The sequence below is a fragment of the Heloderma suspectum genome, chromosome 1, assembly GCF_057233095.1.
Source record: "Heloderma suspectum isolate Gila_16-S chromosome 1, 16-S_ref, whole genome shotgun sequence".
Taxonomy (NCBI): Eukaryota; Metazoa; Chordata; class Lepidosauria; order Squamata; family Helodermatidae; genus Heloderma; species Heloderma suspectum.
Window position 1 is genome coordinate 377,532,497 of NC_139458.1, and position 15,400 is coordinate 377,547,896.

The 15,400-nt window shown below is 39.9% G+C and overlaps 1 protein-coding gene across 5 annotated transcripts in view; it reads right to left on the reverse strand.

Annotated features, from left to right (window-relative positions):
- HEATR5B (HEAT repeat containing 5B) overlaps nt 1–15,400 on the reverse strand; it is a 63,445-nt gene that overhangs the window by 10,539 nt on the left and 37,506 nt on the right. For all 5 annotated transcript variants that reach the window (XM_084828325.1, XM_084828326.1, XM_084828327.1 and 2 more), the window contains 8 exons: nt 13,713–13,882; nt 8,553–8,697; nt 6,944–7,183; nt 5,468–5,719; nt 3,783–3,964; nt 2,766–2,834; nt 2,110–2,289; nt 69–309 (listed from right to left, as the gene is read on the reverse strand). In XM_084828325.1, the coding sequence (XP_084684451.1) occupies nt 69–309; nt 2,110–2,289; nt 2,766–2,834; nt 3,783–3,964; nt 5,468–5,719; nt 6,944–7,183; nt 8,553–8,697; nt 13,713–13,882 (1,479 nt within the window). The remainder of the gene's footprint in view (nt 1–68; nt 310–2,109; nt 2,290–2,765; nt 2,835–3,782; nt 3,965–5,467; nt 5,720–6,943; nt 7,184–8,552; nt 8,698–13,712; nt 13,883–15,400) is intronic.

Sequence of the window (15,400 nt, forward strand, 5' to 3'; positions counted from 1 at the left end):
TTTCAAGATTCTATCTGCATTTCACATATATAAAAATAATTGAATTCTGAATAAAAGTAGTTTCTTACCATCTGGAGGTAGCTGACTTGCAAATTCTGCTGGTAAAGTCAGAAGAGCATAGTCTTTAAGTGCAGCTAACCAGAGGCGGCTAAGAGTTGGCAGCTCTGGTTGCACAAGTGTTATCAAACTGTCCGGGGGCAGCTCATCTTCAGTATTATAATCGTCATCGTCGTCATCGCCCCCATTCTTTACTGCTTTCTTTGGTTTAGTCTCTGCTTCTTTTTTAATCTTCATAGCTACTACATATACCTTTAGATAAAGATCCATGCAAAATATCACTAGTTGTGTAGAAAATACAAATGCTCTCTGGACCATTAATGTATCCCTTCCTACCCATAAAAAGACATGCGTCATTAAATCACAGACAAACCTTTGCATCCTTTGCACTACCCCCCCCCCCTTAGTGTGCTCAAATTGTGTGTCATGAACGGGCAAATTCTTCAGCACACTGTCATGCCTTTTTTAGGGCCATAAGGGCAAGAGACTTCTTTCTAAAAAAAGAAAAAATAATGCAAGTTGATATTCTCTGGATGCTGAGTTTTATGCCTAACATCAAGAAAGCTTTTTCTACACTTTTAATTGTCTAATGTGAAGAAACAGAATACACACTTAACTCTTGATTATTATAAACAATTAAGGGCGCAATCCTATTCAGATAGGCAACCGTCTCCAAACTCGGAGGCGACTGCCTATCCAATGCAGGGCAGGAAAAGCACAGAGGGGACCTTTCCCTCCATGCTTCTCCTGCCCTGCATTTTTGGCTAGACAGCTGATTGTGGCTGTCTAGATGCAGGAGGGCTGAGCAGGGCAGGAGGCTGCTGTACAACACATTGGATGTGTCGTACAGGCATTTCTGCCCTCCCCACCCCGGAATGTCCTCCAGAAACGCCCCTTTTCGGCCGCTCCTTGTTCTTTGCGTGGAACACGGGGCTGTTCCACGCTGCCTCCAAGGTCAGTTCCCAGAAAACTAGATATCCTATGGCCATCTAGCCAGTGTCTAGCGGCCACAGGATTGCTCCCTAGAAGTAATAAAATAAAGTTTTATTTGAGGTTGTTTTTGTAGTTGAAATTATTTTAATAGTGTATTTTAAATAATGATTTTTAATATTTATAAAAATGTTAGAGATTTTATTACATTATGCAGTATATAAGTATTATAATAAATAAATAAAATTTTACAGAATACCATAATTTTAATGAAGTGTCTAAATATAATTATGAAAATCAGAAATATTTCCCTAGTACTAAGAGTATTTATTTTTTCTATAGCATCTTTTAAAACTTGCAAATCGATTTTACAAACCTCCTCACATCATTCCTCACTACAGTAGGTAATTATTTTGCTGATATTGTTGTTTTTCTTATAGGTAAGGGAGACTGAAATAAGGGACTTATTTAGGACCAGCCAGTAAGCCTATATCTGAGATAGGTCGTCTCCAGGTCTTACTTCGCATACTGGATCATGCTAGCTCCTAAGTATTCTATTTTTGTATAAGCTCAAATTCTATGTAAAAAATGGATGGCCTTATTAAAGGATATTGCCTTAAGATATTAACTATTTTATGCAGAAGAATTTTTTTGCTATTTCTTTTAAAAACTCACTAACCGTGAAATAAATTATGCTTTCCAAACTGCTGCATTAGACATGTAAGAGTAAGAAGTAGTGATTTAGACAGGATGTAAAATAGTAATAAGATGTCTCCAGAAAAATGGTTTGCTTTAGTTCAGAGATAGAAATACCACAGTGAGAAATACTTCACTATGGAGATGAGGTGCTGATGATTTACTTGCTTTTTTCAAAATAACCTCAAGATATATAATCTTGCATTTAAAATCCAAATAATGTTACGGGAACATTTGCATACAGCAGCAGCCCAGCTTACTGCTTTCTGTTAACTTACAAATTATTGTCTGTTTTTTATGCAATGAAACATATGTATGTAGCAGATGAATCATACAGCATATTCATATATAATGCATTCTTCAATCCACAAAAAAACTAGAATGAGTAATTACTGTACTGGTATATTATTATTCCTAAACATTTACCTCAGCCCAAGCTTTAAGTACTGCCAGCTTTTCCATAGTAGTGGCACTCTCCCTATAAAGCTGGCTGGAAGACCCCTTTCCTGTTTGCACTTTGTCCAGAGAAGAGACAAGGAGGTTGTGAACACGGCGAAGATCGTTAAGGTCACTTACCACTCCACTTCCTATCCAGGTGCTGCACACCTAAAAATCAAAATAATAATAATCAGCTTTCCTTTTAAGAAAGCATACAGCCATACATACTGAGAACCAGCATGGTAGATCCAGTAGCATGTCAGTCTTGGACCTGGTTCAAATCTCCACCCAGCCATAAAGTTCACAGGGTGAGTTTGAGCCTAGCTCATGTCACAGAGATGTTGTAAGAATAAAATGGGGAAATTCCCATGTATGTTGCCTTTGAGGCAGGCTGAAATACAAATGTGACAAAGAAATAAATATGGTCAAGGAAGTTTCAAGTAAATGAGATGGTTTCTCAATATGATGCCCAAAGAAAAATGCAGTATTAGATGAACAAAATATATACTATATATTTTTAGAATTATCTCTAATAGAGTCACATTATATGATGCTCAAACTGGAAATTGTGGTTGCTATTAATTTCTCTCTCACTTGCACATCTTATTTTCTAAAAGCAATTGCAACAATGCTTTTCTTTGTACCTGGCAAGCTTTTGCAGTTATATCTGAAGGGGTATCCTGTGAGAAAGCTGGCCTTAAAGCAGCTCCAACCTAAGAAAGAAAGAAAGAATGTGACAGAACCACTCCCTGGCTCTTGAAATGAGAATTCAAACATTTTGAATTAATCAACCTTTGTAGCTAGTATGCAGAGTGTGTGTGCGTGTGTGTGTGCGTGTGCACTGTTGGTCTCATTTCTTCTGGGAAAGGACATCTCATTTTAGGAGCAAATGTATCTACAAAGAAAGCATATGTTTCATATTGAAATTGTTATTCCAAATAATTTTGATTGTGCTAATATTATTAATCATGGAAAAGGGAAAACAGCGGCTGACAACATGTGAGTGGACCTAACCACTGCTAACCCTTCCAACCTCCAGAACCTTCCAGGTCTGACTTGGCAGGCTGAAGAGATTAAAGAAGGAGCTGCTGCCTTGATGGAATGAGCTAAGCAGCACTGATTGGCACAGCTCCAGAACTATATTTAAACTTTTCTATTTGGGCTTTACAATGCTGGAATAGTTAAATGGAGGAAGACTTTTCTTTTGCAATTGCCCCTGCAGACAAGATTTCTATTGTGCAATCAGCCCTGCCTCATTCACTGAATTTTATAGGGTGTGTGTATCCAGATGATGTTGTTTTCCACCTGGACCCTCTGGTGTTCTTCCATCACTTCTTCTGTCTTTCTTCTTTTCACGAAAAATCCGTTAAGGAGGAAAAGATGGAATAGCTTCACAATGTATTTTGTTGCTACTGCTAGGAGCCCTTCATCTGGGAGCACCCTAAGATCTGTGGGCGGAATAGCCGATCTTCCAGTAAATCCTCACATAAAATGAGCCTAGACCACAACTCTGTGAGAGCTCCATTTATGCATATAGAACATCTGTTCCAAACATCACCACGGTATGCACTTCAAATCTCTGACACAAGCAAGATGACACTAATCTGGGATGTATATCATTTCACAATTGATAAATAGCATAAACACAAAGATTATCTTACATTAGCCTGATATTGCTCTAGAATCACATGGCCTGGAAACTCTGGTTCAGGAACTGCTGCAAATTTCTTGATAATGTCTTCAAGTGCTTGGAGACCAGCCATTCGCAACTGGTTGCTGTGGTCAGTTGCAGCCATAAATGCCATACGGATAAGATCAGAGAGGTGAAGCACTAGAAGGTCATCTGAAAATAGAAGCAAGAAAAAGCGCACATTACTTCAAAAGTCATCTGTAAATGCGTGGTTGCCAAACACACACACCTTTCACCCAGAGAAGCTACATTATAACATGCACATCTGATACAGTGTCAGCAAAGCAAATAAAAAGAAAAACCAAGCCAAAGTACTGACTTAAAAGCAAAGACCTCTCATAGGTAAACTATCCTCCTTAAGACAGGAATTTAAAAATAAAATAAAATCATAGCGTTCTGCTCATGACCACAGAAAATCTAAATTGTACTTAGCAAGCTCAGAACGCCTATTCTTCACAACAGAGCATGTGATCACTTCTAAGGTTCAGCTATTGGTTATTTTGGATTAAAGGAGCAATTCACCCACCGTACTCTGGAAACAAAAGCTTGATTCAGACTATAAAACAGAACTATTGAAAGAGTGCAAGATGGAGAGAAGGATGAGCAATGTCAGATTTCTGTAAAATTGTGACTTTAGCTGCATTTAACTTTTTTTTTTTTAGTTTAGGTCAGTGTTGCATTGAATCTGCATAGGTTTCTTGCTGATCAAATGACAATTTTCTATTGAGTTCTGAAACACTTCATCAGCATGAGAAGTCCATGAGTTGTATACAATGGCGGCTTTGCCTTAGTGGAAAGTGCTTCCACTCATGCAAATCAGGGCATCCCATTTTCGGCAGTCCCTCCTCTGTACCATGCACTATTCCCCATTCTATTCCAGAGAGTACCACAACCCTCAGGAGCAGCTTTTGGGGAGGGGATGGGGTGGGTGGGTTACATGGGTTGGGGAAATTGACGAATATCAGGCGCCCTGACCTGTGTGAGCAAAAGTGCTTTCCATTAAGGAAGAGCTACCATTTGATACAACCCGGTGGTTTGCCCCATTTTAACATGCAATCTTCAAAATGACTAATAAACATATTCAATATCATTTCATCCAAATCTTTAAAAGTGTTTCACTTTTTAGGATTTGGATGTATCACAGAAATATTTGGGAATTCTTTTAAATTATATATTTTGTCTAACTTGTAAGAATTTTGTTGTTGTTGTTTATTCGGTCAGTCGCTTCCGACTCTTCGTGACTTCATGGACCAGCCCATGCCAGAGCTTCCTGTCGGCCATCGCCACCCCCAGCTCCCCGAAGGTCGCATCCGTCACCTCCAGAATATCATCCATCCAACTTGCCCTTGGTCGGCCCCTCTTCCTTTTGCCTTCCACTTTCCCTAGTATTAGACTTCATAATTTCCAACAGTAGCCAGCCCGATGCTTATGGAAAGCCTCAATCTGGGTCTGAAGGCAACAGTCAACCCCTTTGCTTGTGCTCCAGTGTCTTGCCCTCTACTGCCCAGGAACAGGTATTCAGAGGCATACTGCCTCTGAACTTGGAGGTTCAAATTAGCAATAATTGTGAACTTCTAACTAAATCCTTATAAAAATTATTTCAGATGTCACGTTAGAGAGCAAATAAAAGCAAAGAAAGAAGCCTGTTCTCCTTACTTTTAGGGTTTCTTAGTTTGGCAGAACGAGCCAGAGCTAGATCAAAGTGGGCTTTGTTTGCATTTTCACAGAGCATGATAATTCGACACAGGCAATCAGCAGCAAAGACTCGAGTAGCCCAACGAGGCGCCACAGAAGGCTTTGATTTGTCTTCTTCGCCCAATGTGGTAAACATTGTATCGTCATCCATTTCATCTTTCTTCTCTGAGTCTTCATCTTTTTCGCCTCCCAAGGGAGCTGTCGTGGTCATGTCTGCAAAATAATAAGGGATTAATTAATTTAAAACATTTCTTACCCAACTTTCAGTGAAACAACCTCGAAGGCATCTTAGAACAAGAGCTAAATCAATTAAAAGCTATACAATAATAGAATCAAGTAAAACAGCAGTAAAAGGAGCATCAATAAAACAAATAGCAGCAAGACCAGCAATAAAATAGCAAGATTAGCATTAAAATATTATCCATTAGAAGGCCTCTACATTATTTGTATTTATTTATAAGTAAATCTGTTTCTCCCTCCCCCTCTTTTTTAACAGAAAACAGAAAAACTTAGAGAGGAATACAGAATAATTCCATAGCACTATGTTACATAAGGTAACAAAATTCAGGAGAACTCAATAGCTCAATTCACACTCCAGCTCCAAGGAGAAATGTTCCCAGAAGAAATTGAAATCCACAGATCACTGACTTCGAGAAGTTTCATACGCATTTTAGTACTTCATAAATAATCTTCCAAAGACAGTTTTATCAACATACCAAGCACCTCCTAAGCTACCAATGAAATGTTATAGCATTGAGTTTCTAAATAGGTCTAAGACTCCACTAAAGTTATGATGCTTCTGTGTATTAGTGGAAAACACAAATCAGTACCCAAATAAAATTTATAGGCTGAACTTTATAACCCAGAAAATGCAGTTTCTAAGAATGAATCATTCCAGATGGATTAGGCCTCAGCTGGATTACTATGCATCTAGTTCTATATAGAAGCTTTCAATTAAAAAGGGTTGCAAATGATCAGGTGGCTATAATTCAAAACATAGGAGGAAGTACCTTAGGAATTTCAGCAACAGTTTTACAAATTACTTCATCTCCTATGTCCCAACGCAAGATTAATCAAGAAAACTATCATAAAAATACTTTTTGTGATATGGCCATGCAGGGACATGTTAACCGTTGCTCCACACTTAAGGGATTTCATTTCTCTAAAAATTCAACTAAAGCCCAAGCATCTTTCAAAGCTTTTTTATTGCTTACATTTGTTGTCTGAGGGTAATCAGGAAGAAGGATACTTTAATGTACCGTATTTAATATTTTGATATTTTATAGTATAGGATATTGTCTGTCCTTCAAGACACAGCAGCATGCAAAATGAAAAGAAATGGTCTTCTAAATAAAAAGCTTCTATGGGCAGAATAAGAGCCAACAAGCTAGGTAATATTTCCTTAGTCAACTTACATGGTCATTTTCAAATACTTACCACTGGATGCTGCAAGGACATCCTTACATAACATTAGCCAGTGAGAGAGTTTATCCACTGCCAGAGATGAAAGCATATGTCCCAAGGTATCATGAATATCAGAGCACAATTTCCGATCAGTCTCCCGATCTAACATCCCAAAAAGAACTCCCTCAAGTCCAGTCTCTGTGATATTAATTCCCTGATGTCGTCCATGAATATCCCTTCGGGAGCCCAGTCCTGGAGCAAAAGAATTAATATCTGCAAAACAAACAGCAAAGATATTTTACATTAGCAATATGCATTAATTTCTTCAAACGGCCAATATATGAGATTTTTCTAGTAAATCTTTAGCTCCATGCAATCCAAATAGCTAACACAAGTGCATCAGTCTAGCTGTTTGTGAAATAATCTCCAGCAGTAAAATGCAACAGTAAATGCAACATTTAATTGGGAGCAGCAACCTACTGCCAAATGTAACCATCCATGGAAAAGATATTAGTAATTTAGGTTTCAATCCTATGGCCCCAGGAGGGTATCCAATCCTCCTCTTAGAGTGGACAGAGAGGTCCCAACTTTGGACTCCACTCTCAGTTCCTGCAGAGAATTCTGCATCACTTACGTCCCTGATGTTGGAGCTCTGAGGGGGTGATCTCTCCACCCTCCTAGTCCCCAAACACACCCCTATCACAGAGGGTAATTTACACTAGCTTTGGAACAATGAGAGGGAAAGAGGTCAACTCATGCTAGATCAGGAGCCTAGCAGGGTTTAAGATACATTGGAGACTCCGAAGTCGGAGCACTCTTAAAGATACAATTTCTCTGCCCAAAAGTATACGGTATTGAGTGACTTTGGATTATAGACAACCTCCCCCTGAACTAAAACTAATATTACCACTCTAACTAGAGCAGCTTTTCCCAACCTGGTACCCTGCAGATATTTGGGACTACAACTTCCACCATCCCTGACCATTGGCCATGCTGGCTGGGACTGACGGGAGTTGTAGGCCAAAAGATCCAGAGGGCACCCTGTTGGGGAATGCTGGACAAGAGTATCTCCAGTGTAGTGGAAGATCAATTGTGTGATGTGAATTGTAAAAAAAATATAGTCCCAGCCACATGAAACACAAACGTAACAGAACTCTGAGCAGAGTTCCAATTAACTAAACCCCGGCTGTACAAAGCTCCCAGTTTTTCTTTCTATATGGCGCTATCAACATGCAAGGCATTTTACAGAGTAACGAGTAAAAAAGAGCACTCCCTCCCTCAAGGAGTTTACAATCTAAATGTCAAAGACTGAGAAATAACAAAAGGAGGAAAGGGAAAGGACTCATGAGAGGAAAAGTTAACAAGGGGTGAATCTAATCAAACCTGAGAATCATGACTGTTGTATACGCAAATTGTTTGCTCAAGGGTGGTCCCTTCCACAGCCAAGCAAGGGACAACAACTGACAAAAGTCACTCCTTTAAAACCAGGAAGGAGAGAATGTTCATTTCATCGTTTATGAAATCAGGGAAAATGTAGGTGAAAATATGAAAAAGACAAAAAGGGGGAACTACATATAAGAAGTTGACAATTTGGTTATTTTTGGTTTGTGTTTTAGAAAGAACACAGACAAGCAAAACTTACTCATGCCATTATTTTCTTTGTCACCAGCATTTTTTGCTAAGCTCATGGCATATTCACATACTTCGGCTGCTTCTCTCTGAGCAAGCTGCCTCAAACACGCTACTGCAGCCCGACGGAGCAGGAGGTGGGAGCTGCACAAGTGAACCTATAATCATAAACAAGGAATCAAAATTGCTGTGTCACTTTAAAGAAACCCATTGCTACTGCTGATTAATGGCAATCAGCTGCTCAACTTATGATTATATTAGCAATTAAGAAAGAGGCACAGATTTACATATGAAGAAAAATAAATCCATGACATGCACATTCCTGCCAAAACAGGGCCAAATAGGTATGCATGTGTATGCATCTATGTGCATTCTAGTAAGTTAAGGAAAGCATTGAGCTACAGGATTCAGACTTGACCAACCAACGCATGATATTTCCAGAGCAACTAGTACTTCTGCCAGCATATAGGAATCTAAATGTTCAAAACAAATTATTTTCTATTAATACAATTGAAATTAACCTTAACAAAAGTGGGAGCAATCCACACAAATTGTGCACATTTAGGCTTCCCATTCTCCCCTCCTTCCATATACTAGGAGGAGAAGATCAAAAGGATCTGCTTTTGAACTAATCACACTTCCCTGTGATGCAAACTACAGTTTGTTCCAACTATGGTTAGTCAGGGAAGAAAACAAGATACAGACATAGTTTCGTATACTTCCTTGTTCCCACTACCCATAGTTTACAACTGAATGTGGAAACTTTCCATCTCCTCCATGGGTGCACAAAACAGCCAAAGGGGGAGTGCACGAGGGGAAGGGGAAATGAGGCTCTTTCACATAATGGGAAACCATGGTTTCCTGTTATGTCTGAAGTGAGCCTTAGGGTGCTTAATTCCCACACTGAAACCAATGGGATTTCACAGTACTTCATGTTGGCTGGATTTAAGTCAACGTTTATAGTCTTTCAGAAATTTGAATTGAAAGTTGTTTAGAGCTGTGGTTTTGAACCAAACTTCAAAAAATCCTAAGATTTTATAATGATTACTATTCAGTCAGTACCTACAGAACACCGTATTTTAAGAACCAGTTTAAGCACTGCTTCATCAGTAGCCAGATGTAAAGAAGTGTTCCTTTTTTACCTGGCATCGTCCTCTTTTTTTAATTAAATGGTTTTGACAGTATCTGTTGGATGGATACCAAGTACTTTTGAAAGACTTAAGCACACATTTTTAACAACATATGGATCAAAAAGAAAGCTAAAAATTACTAGGATTTATAACTGCAAAAGGATAAGGGCATAAGATCAGATTCCAGAGGAGACAATGTTTTACTGTCATATGATTTAGATGATGTTACCAGTTGCCAGGGGCAGTAGTATTACAGCTTTTGAAGAAACTAATGATCAGAACTACAAGCAGCTGAAGTTCACATGACATGTTATGAAGGGCTTCTGCTCTTGAATACAGACCACAGTTTATATGGCAACCCTAAGTAAGTTTTTCAAACATAAGCACTTTCAAACCTTTATGGTAAATGCTCTCTCCCTAATGATGATGACTGCATCCCCTTTGTCAGGTGGCTTGAAAACTACATCCTCCCTCCTTCTCAAATGGGTTAAGACTGTGGTCTCTTGTCTATGTAAATTGTGCCAGTCCCTCATATTCTTCTTATTAATCTCTGTTACTTCATCGAGAATTAATTCCTCAAAGACTTGTACTCTACTATTGCTAGAGGGAGGCTTGAACATGAATTTAGGTTTGAATTTCCGACGCTCCTCCTATTGTGATGCATCCTTGTCTTTAAAGAAATCAGCTATCCTAATCTTTCTAAATAGCTGCTGTAACTCAATCATGGATTTACCTTGATGTGGAAACAAAATAAAAATATTTTTTCAAAACTCTCAGTTCAACATCACTGAAAGTGCTAGATGACAAGTTGGTTTTCAGTATTTTTTCTGGTGTGTTTCCCTGCTTTCTCTTCGTCTGTTTCTTTTCCTGTACTCTCTCCCCCAACTGGTTGCTAATAAAGATCTTTCAGCTCGAAAGGTAGAAGGCTCCAAGGAGGAACTGAACATACAGTGCCAGCCATGACTGCCATTCTCATCTGACTGACCCTCCTCTGGATCACTAGTGAAAGATGATTTTCTGATGTTTAAATTCAGGTTTGGATTTTTTCTAATTATAGACCTTGTTTTGTTGGTAATCCTTAAAGCCCCTCTGAAATTTTCAGTATTTAATCTCTTTCAGTTCCTGAAATTGTCTGTCTACATCCTTATCCTCTTCATTAGTTTTCTGCTGGAATGCCCCCTCTCTTAAGTTCTTTTTCATGGATTCTTTGAGGTTAGAATCATAGAATCATAGAATAGTAGGGTTGGAAGGGGCCTACAAGGCCATCGAGTCCAACCCCCAGGTTCTTTATCTCAATGTTTACTTTCCTTACCTCCTCCTTAGCTGTTTCTATGAGGAGGACCATCAGATTCAAATAACATTGTTTGAAGATGGCATACCATCTATCTCTGAACTTTTCATGATGGGGAAACATCCCATGGGCTTTCAATATTCTGAGGCCCCAAGGAATTCTTTGATTCCTGCAATAATCTCCAAGGGCCCCTGCATGAGGGCTCATGCATTTCATGCATTTCTCTTTCAGATGCTTGTATTTGTTCCAATTAGTTTTATCATTCTGAATATTTGTACTATTTGAAAAGAAAGAAGGAGCATCAAACAGTGACACTATCTGTTCATCTGTATAGCTGAACATCTCAATACCATTAGCCATTGTGTTCCCACAGGTGAAACCTTGTGGGGAAAACCAAAAGAACAAAGATGATGACAACAAAGCACCAACAGTCCTCAACAATATATACAATTGACAGTTAAAGTACAAAATATACACAATTAAATTAGTTTAATGTTAGAAAGTGCAAACATTAAGAACACTGTATCCAAAACATGTGTCACAATATACAAAATAAAAACAGAACTGTAAAACATAAAACCTGTGATGTTAAAATGTTATAATATAAAAGGACACATATGACAATATGTAAATACACACACACACACATATATAACTTTTAAAAACTACAAATGGGCCAATTGCGTTTCAACTTTCTGTCTTCGTGAGTAGACTATACAAAACACTATGGCCTGAGCTCTAATAAAAAATTCTTTCACTGGAGGGATGAATGTGTCCATCCATATATCTTTGGCAGAATTCATTCAAAGTATGCTGTTACTTTATTAATACAGTTGCCAAAACAGGTTTAGCAAAGTCTAAACAATGTGGATTGAAAATAAAAACATATCCTTCTCAGTTAGCCTGAAGTAGTTTCAAGGCCACATGTATGTGTTCCAAATACTCTCTCCCTAACATCTAAATATTTTTTCTTCCAGATAATTTAGCAGACTCATGGTTTTTCTTCACAGAAGGTAATTGTACACAGAGTAGTACATTTTTCCCTTGAGAGAGAACAACGCTGTCTTTAGAACAGCTGCCAGTTTACTAAAAGTTGCATTGAAAACATATTTGCTTTTCTCATTTTAGCATGAGGTAAGAATGGAAATTACTATTCATGAACAATTTATGAGTACATAATACTAAGGGCTATACCCAACTGTGTCTTTCTGCTGGCACAAATGATGTTGCACTAGTGGAAACTAGGTTCTGAACTATGTGCAAGAGAAGAATTCATCTAAAGTTACATTTGCACATGCGTGGTCACACAAGCAGCTGAGCATTCTGGTTGTGCATTATACTTGCACAACTCATTATGCATCCAGTTGTGCATTACACTTGTGCAACCATTTACGTAACACGCAACTGCTTGTAATGGAAAGATTTGGCGGAGCTCTGCCAATGCTATTTGGGTTTGCCGAATGACGCCATTGGATACTATGCTAAGGGCACAATCCTATCAAAATAGGCGGCCACCTCTGAACTCGGAGGTGACTGCCTATCTAAAGCAGGGCAAGGGAAGTACGGAGGGGATCAGTCCCTCTGCACTCCTCCTGCCCTGCTTTTTCGGCTAGACAGCTGATTACAGCTGTCTAGCTGTGGGAGGACAGAGCAGGGAGGGAGGCTGCTGTACGACACATAGGATGTGTCGTACAGGCAGTTCTGTCCTCCCTGCCCCGGAATGCCTCCAGCCACGCTCCGTTCAGGCCGCTTTGCACTCCCCTTGCAATCGCGGAGGATGGGGCTGTTCCGCACTGCCTCTGAGGCAGCGTGAAAGTGCGGGGAGGTCGGTTCTCTGGGAACTGACCTCGGAGCACAGCCTCCGAGGTCGGTTCCCGGAAAACGGCATATCCTGTCTAGTGGCCATAGGATTGCTCCCTCAGTCTATTCTTCATTGATATCTAAAGTGTGTACATATTGAAATATTATCAAACTGCCATCCATAATGTTTCCCCAATACAATTAAAGATAAAAAATTGCAATTCATCAAAGAAGTCTGTATATAATATGGCTATCTGATTACATAGGTACAAGATGCCATTCTCCTGTATGCCTGGGGGAGCCGTTCCCAACCTGGTGCTCTCCAGATGTGTTTGGCTACAACTCCCACCATCCCCCAACCAGCATAGCTGGCCTAGGGGATATTGGTAGCTGTAGTCCAACACATCTGGAGGGTGCCAGGTTGGGGAAGGCTGGCCTAGGGCAAGTAGTGATTGTCAAGTAACTAACTGCCCCTTCTTTTTTCTCTCCATTGCATTAACCAGGTGTCATGACAGTGTCATGGGACACTATGAGCCATACTAATATGTTGTTGGAAGACAAGGACCCATCAGAGCTCAGAACTTTTTGATACAGATATGGAGATGTCCATGAAGGTAGAGAATTTCCTCGTTCTGCCTTGTCCCTCCTGCCAGACACACTATACACAAGTAACCTAGGCTGAGACATCTTAAAGATGACAAAGTGCTTATCTGCCTGGACTCTGGCTTAAGAAGCCACAGCCGCTCAGAAAAAAGGGGAGAAATGTGAAGGTCTTCTTAAGAAAGTAGTAAGGATAGGTGAACTTCAAAATGGTGTCAGATGGAGAACTGAATAAAATACAACTGCCCAAAATAACTGGACAAACTGCATTCCCCTCCCCCGCCCCACTCCAGATTATCAAATACTTATTATGTTTACTGACTGAATAAAGGACTGATTCGTTTATACTCACGCAAAGACTGGGAACAAGACTGGAAAGGTTAACATGCCGTGGTGCAAACATGTGAAGCTGTTGGAGGCAGGAAATGGCAGCTGCCTGAACAAGAGAGTCTGAATGATCTTGTGTAATTGCACACCCCACCAGACATGAGGAGCGGATGGTAGAAATGGTTGCTCCATTACCTAATTAAATTAACATTATTCAGTCAACATCTGAAACATCTATGCATTTTTCTTTCAGTCATGATTTCACAGATGTATTAAATTTATATCCTGTCACAAACCCGAAAAAGGTTCTCAAAGTTTAATTTACATATAAGGACTATAGCTTCTACGGCACAGTTTAATGCCCTTCTCCATCCTTTATTGTAAACCGATCTGAGTTACCTGGGTCTCTCACAATTCATCTACCAGCTACTCAGAAAGGAACCAGACAAATATGTGGGAGAATATCCCATATATATTTGCAATGACAATCAAATGTCTCACATAATGAAGCAATCTGCCATAATTTTAAAAAGCAGCCAACTTTTACACATCTGCAGTACAATCTCATTTATCCATGTCCTGAGGGTCAACCAAAGTTCAAATGAACATTTGGACTACTCAGATATGACTACATTGAAATGAAGCTACATGATGCCATGACCAAAGTTTAGAAGCCTGGGAAAATAAGAAGGTCCCTGCCTCACACCAGAAAGACACCTGCCCTCTCCAGGTGAGCCTCCCTGGAGAGGGCATTCCACAGCCAGGTTGCCACCACTGAAAAGGCCCTCCCCCCCAGAAGACACCACTGCCTCCAATAAGGGCCTCCAATAAGGATATCGAAGTCTGGAGAGGCACTTGTGGAGTTAGGTGATTCCTTCAGGTGTTCTGACCCTAAGTTTTGAAGGGCATGAAAGGTCAAGACCAGCACTTTGAATTGGGGCCAGAAGCAGACCACGAGCAAGTGCAGTTGAAGCCGCACTGATGTAATATACTCATAATGTCCGGTCCCAGCTAGCTAGCAGCCATATTCTGATCTAACTGCAGTTTCCAAAGCATTACAGAAGCATCCCCAAATATAACGCACTACAGGAGTCCAACTTGGAGGTTACTACAGCATGGATCACGGAGACCAGGCTCATCTGCATCTCCAGTGACAGAGATGATTCAAGGAGCACTGTCCAACTGCAAACCTTCTTCAGAGGGAATGCAACCCTATCGTAGATACACAACACTCACACAGCAAGATGAGCCACCTACTAACAGCACTTTCAAGTTCTCTGGTCTGAACCTCAGCTTGTTGGCCCTCATCCAGTCCATTACTATACTCAAGGACCAGTTTAGCAGTTCCATGTGCTAAATGTGGTTCGTATAAAGAAGATTCTACAATAATCCACAAACATTAACACTTCAGAAAAGACCAGTTAAAGAACTATCAGTATTCCCTATTCAATAAAATACTATTTGAGTTAGGCCCCATCTATATGAGCTATTTACTCTGTGGCTGCTGCGATCTGAGAACCTTGGAACATATGACGCAGTTGCCACTTGGCAGCCAAACCGCAGTTCTCACAGGGAAAATGTGGATTTCCACAGAGGCATTTTTCTGTGATTATTTTAGCTTGCGGGTTTACCGCAGTTGCTGAACTGTCTGTCCCTTCCTCAAACTGATTTCGCAGTTTGCAATGGGCATGGGGTAGGCGTACTTAGTGATTC